This window comes from Tyto alba, unplaced genomic scaffold (genome assembly GCF_018691265.1).
Source record: "Tyto alba isolate M040663 unplaced genomic scaffold, T.alba_DEE_v4.0 Super-Scaffold_7, whole genome shotgun sequence".
Lineage (NCBI taxonomy): Eukaryota > Metazoa > Chordata > Aves > Strigiformes > Tytonidae > Tyto > Tyto alba.
In genome coordinates, this window is record NW_024881328.1 from 1,083,442 (window position 1) to 1,097,766 (window position 14,325).

Genomic DNA, 14,325 nt, shown 5'->3' on the forward strand with positions numbered 1-14,325 from the left:
AAAAGCTGAGGGGACAAAGGCACACTAAATACTTGCAAATTAATCTCTTGCTTGTTTGTTACTCCTTTACTGATACCCGTGAGCTCTGCTTATTTAACTAGAATACTTAACTGCCACTCATGAGGCTGTCCCTTGGATGTGGGACACGGCCAGAATCCTATCACCCGGCATCAAGACAGGAATACTGCTGGATCACCACAATAATGACACCCATTGTCCCCAAAAGCACTGATATTCTAAAAGTTATTTTAAAAGTATATTTCTGTAGCTATACATTACACTCTTACAACAGCCTTACACTAGATAATTGCATGTGTGTAGTAAAGAAAAGCAATGCATGAAATCAAATAATTTCATGTGCATGAAAGTTTTCTTGTGTATATACAAACCTTACCTAAACCGTACCAAGTTTAAGGCTGATGAGTGGTAATTATATATCACCATACATAACTAAGTTACCAAGACTGCCCGCATCCTCTAATTTCTAAGTAAGTGCTTAATTGCATGAACAGTTTTATTACAAGCATTAAAAGAGGAACTCAACATCTGTTGTACATATGGAAACCAGTTATAACCAAGTTTAGGCATTATGAATCAGCTGGAGTGACTCAAAATTGTTCCAGACTTCTCCAGGAAAGAGCTCAGCAAGCTCTTTTCCCCAAACGTAAGTAAGTTCAGAGGTAAACATCAAATTTGACTCGGGAGTCACAAGTCATTAAAAATGCCCTCAGACCTGAAGTAATTCTTGCTCTCTGAATCACATGAAACCTAAGTCAAAGTTCGCTGAAAACTAACAGGCTTTCTAGGATACGTAGCATGCACGCATTTGTTCTTGGACTGCTTCAGAGGGAAGAGTGTTCTGACTCAGTTAAATCAGTTCCATCACACCCACGTGTAACAACACAGCAATATCACACCAGACTGCTAATACTTCCCCTACAAATCACGTACATTTCAGTTCTGCTTTCCACTGTGTTATCTGTGCTGCTGAAATACGGCCCGACCAGGTGGGAAGTATCTAAATATGCGCTTTGCACTGGAAAAAAAAGCACACACGCCACGTATTTTAGTTCTTTTAGATCTGCCATAAAACGTAGATCTCTTCAGCCCTCACTCTGTAGGAGCTTTAATGGAAAGGAAAGCCTTGAGTTTGGCCTTCTCACAGCTGAATTTATTCTAACAAACTCAGATTTGACACATCAAGTTTAAATAATCCAGTAGCAGTTGTTTTAAAGAATTTTTTGCTTCCTCCATTTAGCACCAGCTTAGACCACAAGAAGTAAACTTCTCTGTTCCTGTGAGCGATGGTATCCACCAACACCTGACTTTTAGGTTCTGCTCCTCAAGGGTCCGAATGCACTAATGCCCGTTTGCCAGTAACAGCTACATTTATCAAACCTTAACACACAGTGCGCTGCAGAGACCACCCAAGAGGTCACAGAACCACTGTTTTACGAGACACGCTTAGGGAACTTCAGAAATTCAAGACTATTTTCATGAGGCAAGATTAAAGGAATGGAGGAACCTCTGACCAAACAGATTAAGTGTACGCATAAAAACAAACAGATCACAATGAAGATTAGGAAATGAAAGTATGATACATTCCAACTTATGCAGAGGGTTACAAACAGATGAACAACAAGTAAGAGATGGGAAGCCCCTAAAAGCTTTGTAAAAATAAAAAATTAAAAAAAAAAAAAACAACAATACCCTGAGAATATCTGTCTCATTAAGTCTACTGCCAAGTTATGGTACAGAAGCTAAAACTTGTATTGAACTAACATACGGGAACACAAAAATACGCCACAACATCCAGGCACATCAGGTGAGAGACAAAATTCGGAATTATTGTTCTGTGCTACCGCTTTATAATGCTGTTGTTTCCCACTTCTTTTGTATCAGCCTTCAACTTGTCACTACAATCATATCGCGATGTCAGCGTAAGTAAAAGCCCAGTGTTAAAACGAAACTAAACATTGTCACTGTCAGTTTATGGAAACTGCACTAAAATGTCCCGGTGAACAAGTGTGACGGCAGGCCTGCCGCGGCCGGGCCAGGGGCCGGTGCTGCCAACGCTCACCCCAACACCCGAAACTTGGGGCAACCTTTGCTTTGCACGCTGCAGCCGCTGTTTTTTTTCCAGCCTAAATGAAGCAGAGATCGATTTGTCACCTCCTGCGCGTTGCGTTGAGCAGGCGGGATGCTGACCCCCGCTGCGGGAGGGACCCTGCGGGGACCAGCCGGGGCCGGAGGGACCAGCTGAGGTTAGAGAAACCAGCCGGGGGACCAGCCGGGGCCGGAGGGACCAGCCGGGGTTAGAGAAACCAGCCGGGGGACCAGCTGGGGCTGGAGGGACCAGCCGGGGTTAGAGAAACCAGCCGAGGGACCAGCCGGGGGACCAGCCGGGGGACCAGCCGGGGCTGGAGGGACCAGCCGGGGGACCAGCTGGGGCTGGAGGGACCAGCCGGGGGACAAGAAGTCACCGGGGGGACAGGCTGCCATGCCGGGGCTGCAGAGGGGTGCACCGAGCAGACAGAGGCATCCACCCCATCCAACCCAGAAGTCAAGCAGCAGCAGCGGGAACAGATAATTCTCCCCTGAAGCCGGAGAAACCCAGCACGTGGATGGATACAGAAACGGGCTGGGAGGTGCTGGGCGAGGTGAGCTCTGCTGATGGGAGAGGAGGAGCGTGGTGAGGAAGGTGAGCAACGGGCGCCTCGCCGGCTGCCCCGGCCCCGTGTGCCCACCGGCACAGGGACAGCCCCCGCGGCGGGGGAAGGAGCAGCAAGGCGTGCAGGCACCCCATAATCCGTTCTCCTTCAACGTACGTGTATAACCGTCCCTACAATATGGAACAGTGTATATTAACTAATGACCGACTATTAAGTTCACATAAAATGCACACATATAAATTACAGCAGAGTTACATGCTTCGATGGAGTCTTTCCCCTAAAAGCCACGACACACTGGGGAAAGCTCAGATGTTTGTGGCACAATGTGCAAATAATGTCGTTTTGCTCAGGAATAATCTTAAATCTTTTAGGTAACATGATCTGAAGAATTATTCCCCGTTCACTTCTTAAGGGACACAAAACCCATCCTTTGCTTATACGAGCATTAAAAAAAGAAAAGAGAGAGGCACAGAATTCACTAGAATATTCATCATTTCCAACCTTAAACCCACAGCGTACAAACAGACGAATCCAGCAAGTCAGAGAGCAAAGCCAATTTAATCTGTGGCTCCCCTGAGGTAAATGTAGTTCACAGTCCTGCCCCCACCCCAACCTCAGCCATAATCCCTGCTTCCTGGAGGTAAGAAAGCACTGGAGTGAGGAAAATTCTGCAGCAGGATATAATGATCCAAAATGACAGGGACAATAATGACAATGAATTTCATGTCTCCCAGTCATGAGCTGGGGATGCTTGACTGGGCTGACTTACACAATTAAATTGTTACAGGTACAGCAGGAGATGCAGTTATCATCTGCATGCTTTTGGGAAGGACGCCTCCAGCAAAAGGAAGAAGAGCGCTGCGGACGCGCGGTCCCTTTTGTTCGGAGCAAGCGGCCGCCGCTGCGGGGCCACCAGTGCGGCCGCCCCCTTTGACAGAGGCAAAACCGGGTTAAAGACGCGAGCCGTTTTAGGCTATTGATTTTATCCCTTTGGAAAATGATAAAAAAAAAAAATAAACAACGAACAGAACCAAAAGCTCTGGCGGATGGAACGCGGCGCGACTCGAGCCAGCGCGCGGTGGGAAGCACCGCGAGCACACAGCGGCCCGGCGGGCGCTATCGGGGAATTGGGAAGCGCCGTTTAGATCGGCTCGTGCTCCCCTCGGCCTCCCCCGCGAGCGCTCGCACCGGCGAGGAGAGGAGAGGAGAAGGCCGGCGGCTGGGGCACGTGGAGCCCCCGCAGCTCCTGGGGCGGGGGTCCTGGCCGGGGCAGCCCCCCCCCCCCCCCCCCCCCCCCCGCGCCGGGGCTCCGCACGCAACTGCCTTCCGCGGAACGCGGGACAAAACGGGGTTGGAGAGCAACGGGGCGCGGAGAGCCTCCGTCACACCTGCAGCTACTGCGCCCGCACGGCTTCCCTCCTCCACCCAGCTGCGATGTGGGAACAGCAAGAAATACGGTCAGCCGTGTACCTCGCCCAGAGAGGGCCTTTTTAGCGGCAAACTGTCAAAGAGTTTTTATATCCGGAGAAGGGAAAGAGGGAGTCGTACGGTCGTCTGCATCTGTAATAGGGTAATGCCCCTATTACAGCTCAACATTCTCAAAATATTAATTTGTCAAATATGAATTATAAAGCTATAACTTTTCGTAATTCAGAACACACTCAAATCCTAGGAAAAATAGCTACAAGAGCCTAAATAAAAAAAAGCATTTATTCCATTTCTGACAGCTTAATGAATGCCCTACTCTTTTGCATTGATTTTTGTGTGTGTGTCTGTGTGTGTGCATGTGTGCCTGGGAAGGATTTCTCATGGGGTTTGCTGTAAACAAGGAAAGCTAAATCCTCTGCCGAAGCTGCTTCTTCCACCTTTAAATAACCTCCATGTTAAAATATTTCAGGGGAGAATATGTTCAAAACTACTGAGAATGCAAAAAATAAGGAACAATGACTTGCATCCCAGCAAGTCTACTGGAAATTTGCAGAACAAGACATTAAACAATCATCCACCTTGATGTGGCAAAACAGTCACAGGAGTAGTATGTGTTAATTCCTGCTTTCAGAAACTAGCAGTAAATTCAAAGAGCAGGGTCAACAAAGTCGTAAAATTTTAAATTCATGACTGATTCCGGAACACACATTTTCCTTACACACCTAAAGGCTCATCTTGCAAGGCAAAATACGTTAACTAAAAAGTCTGCAAGCACCTAGAGACAGAAAAATAATGCATCTTAAGAAGAACTGTGCCACTTAGAATTTCTAAACACTTAAAATATTCTGGCCGGTTGAATCTCTGCTTTAGCGTTTTTCCTATTTCTTAACATAATGAACTATATACAATTTAAATGGAGATTCATTCTTCCATTTGAAGTGCTTTAAAATAATTCTGCCTATGAGCTCGAGATCTCAGCCCAGCATCTCCATAGTGCCTCTTCTCCAGTTTTCCTTGAGCTACATAAGTGGAACTGACAGATCACTGCTCAGATAGCAGCCACGTCCTTCCCCCAAAATGTTGCCTTTTTGCTATTCAGGAGTATCCTAATACCAACAAATGCTAAATGAAGTCTGACATGTACCCCTAAGAAACAAACTTGTAAGTTGTGGCTTCAAAGAAAACCTTGAATAAATAGGACACATTGTGTACACCCAGGCTAACATCCAACATATGCTTTAGTTTCCTGATGCTGCGACAGAGCAAGAATAGCCTCTGGTAAAGTCTGTGATTTGCTATTGCTGGTACTTCCAACATTTATAATGTACCTTTTTTTTTTTTTTTTTTTCCCTGCCTGTATAAACAATTTTAAAAATGTAATTAAGAAGACCACATCAACATTTCAGAACGCAACATATTCATGAATAATGGATTATCTGACATGCCACCAGTTTGATCAACAATTACAAAACAAAACAAAGAGCGTTCCTGATCTTTCCTCTGCAAAAGAACATTGCCACCAGTAAGTCGTAACTGGACAGGTGGTTTTATCAAATGAAAAAGTAACCTACATAATGAATGCTTTTAATTCTCCCTTTGGTGGTGGTGATCAACATGCCAAACAGCGAGATCCTGCTAGTAGGTGCTGTTAACAACTACAGATACAAAGAAAGTATGACAGCGACAGGAACAGAGAAAAGCAAGAAAACAAAATGAAACTACTTTTAACTGCACATAGAGAATCAGTTAAGACGTTCCATTCTTAAAAGGCCAATTTATTTATTCATTATTTAGGGAAGACAGAGAAGGGATGGCCAGAGAAGCTAAAGATGAGACCTACTTTTAAGATACATATATATATTATTTTTTTTTCACCATTATTTAATGCTCTATTTCACGACTAATCTTTCTGTAAGAACTAAAAGGGGCTTAATTCAATCATTTTATCCCCTTCTCTAAGTTCAATTCCCTTTCCCTTTTGTCCTCCATTCCTCCGGATTTAGGGCATGAAAGAATATCATGAAAGTATATCATTAAAATTCAAGCACAGTTATTTACAAGATCTAAAGTGTGCTTGCTGAAACATTATCACTTAAATTTACTGTGGACGGAATGCAGGTTATTTGCTCTCTATAAAATAATTGATGTGTTACAATGCAACACGAGCCCATCTATGCCATGGGCCATATGCCGACCTACAGAGGAGCCCCTACAGACAAAATTTCGTTCCGAAATCTGGCATGTTAAGAATTGATTTAACATTGTAGTTGGAAAGTTTTTATTCTGGATTAGGTGCAGCCTCAAAGCGCCTAAATGTGTATTATGAACTCACAGATTTGATACTTTAGTCCTTCAGAACCACGTTATTCTCCTAGGAAATTAAGTTTTGGTGGAGGTCTGAGAGTTTTTTAATTCTTTCACTGCCACACACCATTCCTTTAAATTCTGCATAAAAATGCAGATAGCTAAGCTGTAGTTTTATAAGGAAAGCAAAATAAGGCCAGATACACTAGCATGAACGAGTAGTTTCACTGGCAGCAAAATTTCAAGTCTGTTTTGGTATCTCTCCCCCCATTATTCCACGTCTGGCCAGCACTGCAGCTTTACCTCTGAAGGAGAATAGTTAAGAGTCTCTGCCAGATACCTGACTTCATGAAACTTGTATGAATAAACAGACTGATTGCGCAATTCTCTTTCTCCATTAAGCCGCTCTTCAATAATTTGTACAATTCTTTTTTGTTCTTCTTTTTTTCTACTTTACACTTTGTTTCCAATATGCAGTGTGGATTTGTTTCCCATTGCTTGGGAAGACAACAAAACCACCAGAGACATATCTCCGTCCTTCAGAATTCTGCACTGTATTGCTGCACAGATGTTTTCCACTAAAAGACCACATGGTATCTTGGTACTGAATTTTTACATTTATTGCAACACTTTTTAAAATAATTATCCGCCCAAGAAACTTGAAGACTAATTTTAAGGCTATCTTGTAAATGCACATCTTTGCAATGCTGGAGTAGTAAATATCTATGATACATCCAAACTATTTATTTAATCAGAAAAAAACTTCAATAGATTATAAATAGATTTCAAGTTATAGTGCTCTTAAGAGAAGTGTAATTACAGTTAAGAGAACCACTTCGTTCTTGCTCCTGGGATTCCTTAAAACAGTCTAAGGGATAGCTTATGATAATGCAAAAATAAATCTGAATCACTTCTAGGTATGCTATTTACAGCAGCTCTTGTTACAGTATACAAAAAAATGCCACATAATCCACAGAACCAAACACATTTTGGTTCTAAATAACCTCTTGTTTCCTCTAGACCTCAAAAATAAGATCAAGAAGATGCAGTCTCCATCAGAGATAAGAAAAAAATCAAGTGCACCCTTTAAATCTCACCCTACTCCTAAATAAAAACCTACACGTATATATTCCGCACATATATATTTTTTTTTTTCTCCATTCTGCTGGGCTCAGCATGAGACAACTTGCAATTATGAACATATGCTTTTGCCAGAAGCCTCATAAATACCATCCCAGTCCAGTGTGTTTCAAGAGTCCCTCCCACTTCTTCCCAGCACAAAAGCCCCTATTGATAAGCTGATGAATAGTGTAAATGCAGTTCTAAAAAGGGAAAAGAACCACCTTTATAATCAATTTTGTGTGAAGACCTTTCTGGTTGCCAAAAGGTCAGAAACTATATTTTCAGGTAAAAACTAACTAGAACTGTACCACTACTGAAGTAAATCAGTATTTAAGCTATTTATTCTTTGGAGGGCTCCTCCAAGCCTGCAAGGACTCGATGGCTTTTTGCCCTACCCTGAACACATTTGACATTTAGATATTACCTAGGTGGCCCCGTTACCAAGAAAGTTTTACCAAACTTTCTGTCTTGGAAGGGAAATAGAAGAGGACTGGAGAAGGAGGAATACCAGTCTAATTAAAAACACATCCTGTAACAGCTTACCTGTCAGCTGCAAAGAAAAGATATTCCACCCTCTAGCTGTGCCCACCTACCCAAGCGCATCAAGAACGCGGGTAGGACAGAATACCCTGGCACTCCGACTTCAGCACTGAACCTTCCAGCATCCGGAATCTGTACAAGTTGGGTAGTTTTTATATACTGTCTGAGGATGTAACCCGCATGACGTTTGAAAGTCCCGAGACACGGCAGTTTGGGTAAAGCTCAAGACAGCTGGACATCGACACGGGCACTAATACTCCAGACGAGCAAAGTTCTTGTCCCAAAGCCCACTAAGCCTTCACCAGCTTTGCTTCAGCCCGCCCCGTGTATGCGCCGAGTCCGGGGGGACAGAGTTAACCCCTCTGCCTGGCCGAGCCACTGCGGCCCCTCTGGCTGCACGGCTCTGCGAGGGACCCGCCGCCGCGCAGAGCGAGGCAAACAGGCGCATCCGTTCCTGCGCTGCAAACAAGGGTGGCACTCTTCCCGAACGTGAATACACCGCAGCGCTTCTGAACGCGAAAACTGCTATTTCGAGAGGGCTGCCGCGGGGTCTGTTAAACCATCCTTCTGTTTTGACTGAACATCAAAAGACTCGCGGAGAGCGGCTTTATTTTCTCCCACTCAGACACGGAATTTGTGCAAGCGCTACACACAAACATACCTAAAACTACCTGACACAACAGATTAAATAGCTCACGATGAAAGCATTTTTCCTCTCATGAATTTTTTAACCCTTTATTTACAGGGATTTTAACAGCCACCATTCATGCCTTCAAGCAATCTCTACTATTTGATTATAATTACAAGGAACGCTGCCTTTGCAGAGCAACCAATTTTACTGGTGATACAAAAAGTAATTGATCCAGGTCTCATCCAACCCACTGCAAGAGCCACAACCAGCAGCCAGATCATGTAGATAGGTTTGAAGTTATTTGCACAGTGGAAGTGCTTCAGCAAATCATTTAACATTACCGGAATTATCACATTTTCTTGACTTAGGGTACCTCGGAAGAAGTGCTCAGTCTGAGCAGTGTATAGAAAAATCATGCACAGCTGGAAAGTTATAGGGAATCCCCAGAACACTACAGTGCTTTCACATATCACTATACCTACTAGCCAAGAAAACTAATATATTCTCTCCTACATCCAGTAAGCTACTGTCATGGAAGACATAATTTATCTACCAAAGTAATGCTTACAAGGCAAGCTGAGACCTTCAAGTTGTTGATCTTCCCTTTAGAACGTCAGCGCACATGATCTACAGTTGCATACTTGTGTTTCGCCCCCCTTAGATGCAGCACAACAGAATAATGAAAGCACAGAAAGGCAACGTACCGTCATAGTAGACAATAGCCCCAACAAGCTCGTCTTTGCGTAGCATTGGAAAGAGCTCCAAGGCTCTCGACTTGCTAAGGACATAACTACTTTTCAGACACTGACTTCCTGCCACGAGGTCGTATAGTTTTATTCCAAACCAGTAGTATGGCAGCTGCCACCACCTGCAAGAAAAAAAAAAATTCCCCATTCAGTGAAATTAAAAAAAAAAAAAAATGCAATGCATTAAAGTGCATGCAGATGCTGTTGTTGTAATCCAGAAGTTGTTAAGTAACACAGTGTGCTGTATTACACCAGCTTTACTTTGTGCGGTCATACAAGCTCACGGTATCACAATATAATGTAAACACACAAGAGCTGTATGCAGTGTTTGCTACTGTTTTCAACGGATCTACTCACTGCAGTTAGTCAAGCAGATTCAAGGCTTTATTTATTCTAGAATTAGAGTCACGAGCTGGCTTTTTGTACTTCAAAGTAAGGTGACATATTAAAGCCGAGGGAAGGTCCAGGCTGTGGGTGCAAGCTGAAAGGGTTCCTCCAATGCACATCTCGACTAGTGCCTCCTGCACGAACAGGGCCGGATAACTGCAGCGGACCTCTGGCCTACGTGAGCTCCAGCTATTACAAGCCCCTTCTGCTAGGACAGGGATAGAGCCAGTCGTGAAGATCACCCAGCAAAACCTTACCGCCCCAGGTAGCCTGTTACAGTGAGTAACTGTTCCTACAAACCCGAACCCCCAACCCAAATCGCTCAAAGCCTCTTTCTCACACGAGAAGCCCACTGGTCTCTCAACACCAAACTGCCACGTGCTGTGGAAGGAGAGCTGCTCCGAGTTACACACGGGACGCTGACGGGTGCACGGACTGAACAGGGTGCTGCTAACAGCGCCGTGATAGCACGTGCTGCAGGCAGGGACGTGCTGGAGAGAGGAGCAAATAACAGGCGGGGAGCGAGGGCTGGCTCCAGCCGCAGGCTCCCCTCCTCCCCGCGCCGGGGGTGGCAGGGGGGCACTGAGCTGCTGAAGGACAAGACGAGCTCCCCGACAGCAGCGGGAGCTGCTCTCTGCCGTAAGAGAATTCTGTGCTTCCGCCGTACGGCAACATCTCACCTCCCGGGGGAGAAAGCTTGTGACAGGTTTAAAGGCGCGCGTGGAAAGAGGCACCTGGAAGCTTCTCCGGGGAAATGGCTTGTTTGTCAAAAGCAGCGGTAAAGGAGAGGTATTATAGCAGAGCTTACTTGTAAACAGGGAGCATTATTGGCAAAGGAGCCGATAGGTGAGGAGCAATCTCAAGCAGGTTTGCACGCTCCTCAAGTGCTTCTTTCACCATCCTGTACTGAAAAATAAAAGTGCACGTGTGAGTCCCACATTACTCCAATTCTGTCTCCGTGTGCAACATTTAATGAGAAACTGTTTATCAAAGCAAATACCTTGCATAATTTTTACCGTTCTTTCAAGAAGACACTGAGATTTGTTGAAAAATTCAAAAGTTAAGGAAAATGTTTCCCAAGAAAATGAAGTTTCACTGGTTTCATCTTGGTGTCTTGGCAGGCTGGTTGAATAATTTTTTTATTTGAACGTAAAGTGCAATAAAGCCATGTTACTCCTAACTATGGGCAGGAGGCACTTACGGGGGTTAGAACCCAGCCCACGGTACAGCTCCTGTGCCGATTCCCACAACTAAATCCCATACTAACTCCAAGTTGCACATGCAGAAGTGTTCTTTTCCAAATCAGTCAATATGAATCAATATGAAGTTGTTCTTTGGCAAAATAGAAGGTTGACTTCTATAGCTGGATAACTGCATGTTTTATATATTTTTCCCTGAGAAGTCACTACTTCTGTAACAGTGTTACAACCATTAAAACGTAACTTAAGTTAGAGAGGTTTCAATGAGAAGACAAATCAATTTCTCAAAACAAGAATATCACTCTTCCACCAACACAAGTATTCGTAAAAGCATTTCTATATAATCACTCGTTTGCCATCTTTTCTTTCCCCATTCCAACATAAACAGGACCACCACTCACGCCCTCCAAATTCCGATCATCACAGGCAGGAAGCTCTTTTTATTCTGAAGTCAGCCCTGTCTCTGCCTTCCTCCCCCAAAATGTACACAGTCTGCAAGGTACGACGATTAGACTGTCCATAAAAGAATTTAGCAAAAGGCAGCAGCACCAATTCCACTAGACTGGAAAGCTCAACTGGAGAAGACACTTTCTGTGTATGATGGCTGTGGAATACAACAGTCAAGTACTGAAAAAATAAAAAGGAGACTTGGATATAATTGGGATAGAGGGAAGTGTCTACTAGCAATTTTTGCTTAACAACCAGCATAAACAATTACCTGCTCAAAATCCAACTTCATGATGGCCTTCTGAAGATATCTCACTCCACCATGGATCAATTTAGTACTCCTGCTGCTGGTCCCTGATGAGAAATCATCTCTTTCTAGAAGGGCTGTTTTTAGTCCTGTGTTACCAGAAAACCAAATTAACTTCTTAAATTACACAATTTGTATGTAATTCATTAAAGACACTTCTCTAGGGTAGAGACAATCACAAGAAAAATTACTCTGTACATGGATAAATTTGTATTCAAAGTGTAGTGCACTGTCTATATTGTAATGAAAAATTTTAGCCTCCTTCCTAAGGGAAAAGTCAAAACAGAACTTAAACAGAAGCACATTAAAACCTGGATATTTCACAATAGAAAGGCATTACAGTACATTATAGGGGCCATGCTCCCTCAAGCAAATTACAGTTCGTATTCACAGCAGGAACAGAGTATTTTCGCGAATCCTTTTAACTCTTTGCAGCAGCGCGCTCTAGGCCTACCCCGCTCACAGTCTAAACAGCGTCCCAGGGAGGCGGACGAGCGGCACCTGCGTCTGCTGAAGAGGTGCCCAAAGCCAGAGGAGAGCCAGCCCCGGGGGCAGAGCTCACCCGAGAGCACGAGCGCACCGAGGCGGCCCGAGCCACTTCCCCCCCCGGGGCCTTGGCTGGGAGGGGTGCAGGCGCTGCCCCTCCGCCCCGACCCGCCCACGGGAGGCAGAACCACGCGGCCCACAGAGCTTCCCCCGGGGCCCAGGGCGCTTCGGCACTCTGCCGACACGCGGGACGAGGTTGGCCTGGTTGTCCCGCCAGTCGCCCCGAGGGCCAGGAAAAAGCTTTCCGAGGGCGAAGGCGCGGGGCTTCGCAGGGAAACCGCTCCGAAACCACATGCCCCAGTACTGCCGAGGCGGCAAGTACCTGGGAACCCTTCACGTGAACCATGCGGAGGGCCAGTCTGCGTTACAGAAGTCGGCGCAACAGACCCCCGCCATCACCGGCAGAGTTTTGAAGTTCGGCAGGCGGGGAGGAGAGCGAATTCAGTTCGGCGACCGCGACCGCAACCAGCAGCAGCAGCGTGATGACACACATCCCCCGAGGAGAGCACCATCCGCGTGAGAAGTTACCCCTCGGGCCTTTCCCTCGCCCTCCTTGAGGGGTGCTTTATGTTACTGGCTGGTGAACACACGCTTTAACATCTGTTGGTCTCACAAAACTTTTATGTCCTTAAAAATGATCTCATTATTACTGGTAACTTCCAAAGATCAGAGTAATTTATTTTTGTCAAATGTGACTGAAGATTAATGGACACAATCAGAAATAATTTGGCGAAGATATATCAAACACATGAAAAGCAAAATTTGTTGTTAAGCGAAGCAAACATAATAAAAGAGCAAGTTCCATGAATGAACAGCAACAATACACAATTCATTAACCAAATGCCTAGGAATATTTCACACTTCAGAAATCTACTGATATAATCAGAATATCTAGTAAAAGGATAGATATAGATTAACTATAATAATCTCTGTATGCTTTACAACTGCATTTTCTACCACAATATAGCAGAGCCAGAAGTGATAAGATCCTGTTATATTTAATAACTCATGAAAAAAACCCCAACCAAAACACCACGTGGCCATATGTGGGTTCGTATGTACCTCCCAATGGTGCAGACCTTACTGCTTTATTCACTTCAAAATTATCACACCTTCTGGACAAGTATTTTTCAGATCAAACTACAAAACATTCCCGGAGTCAGGTTTTGCCTCTTATTTCTGAGGTATATCAACAGGTTGAAGAACGTGAAGAACTTTATGTCTATCTACTATGTTTTGCATTGTATTTTTTTTCCCATTTTAGTTCCAAACCCAGAAACAAGGTCAACAAATGCAGCAACTGAGGAAGGTTGGTTCCGTCTCTTATTGGCCGATTACTGAAAATAAAACTGAGGGATCCCGTTCCAAGACGAGCTTTTCTCACAAATCTTTTATATAGCTTTTTGAATAAAAATATGATATTCTGGGGGAAAACAGCATTTTAACAGAGCAAGAGCTGACGCTACAGCATCTCCTGCAGAAACAGTACCTATGCATTCTCATCTCTGGAGCTGAAGATCTGTTTTCACTAAACTTGTAAAATTATTTATTCTCATTGAAAACTGTCACATTTGATTAGAACCTTCTGGCCAATTTCAAAGTTACTGTGTGAGGTGGCTGACACAGTGAGTGTAACCGTCCTGTTTTTTCAAATCCTGAACAGAGCTCTTCACATGTCCAACCAACTGCACGAGCTACCGGCCAACATCTGCACGTCTGCTGGGCAACAACCAACTGTCACCACGCACACCTCATCCTCCTACACATAAAGTTAACCTCAATTCTGCTACTTCTAGTAGCTTCTTAAACCAGTTACACAGCTAGTCCCCCAAAAGAGGGGAGATGGGAGCACAGATCTCCTGTATGTACCCTCAGACTGGAAGGTGCCCGTATCAGACACTGAAAATCCAGACTCCCCCAAACCTGCAATATTCTAAGCAGCTACAGTGCATTAGCAGAAGTTGCAAATACCTCACGTTACAAGAAATACGAGCTG

General features: G+C 44.5%; 1 protein-coding gene across 6 annotated transcripts in view; it reads right to left on the reverse strand.

The window, feature by feature from the left end:
- The window catches only part of LOC104367993 (glycerol-3-phosphate dehydrogenase, mitochondrial), a 61,988-nt gene that overhangs the window by 25,798 nt on the left and 21,865 nt on the right, over positions 1 to 14,325 (reverse strand). For all 6 annotated transcript variants that reach the window (XM_033006540.2, XM_042784277.1, XM_033006544.2 and 3 more), the window contains exons 4-6: positions 11,748 to 11,872; positions 10,639 to 10,736; positions 9,402 to 9,565 (exon numbers count right to left, since the gene is read on the reverse strand). In XM_033006540.2, coding sequence (XP_032862431.1) covers positions 9,402 to 9,565; positions 10,639 to 10,736; positions 11,748 to 11,872 — 387 coding nt within the window. The remainder of the gene's footprint in view (positions 1 to 9,401; positions 9,566 to 10,638; positions 10,737 to 11,747; positions 11,873 to 14,325) is intronic.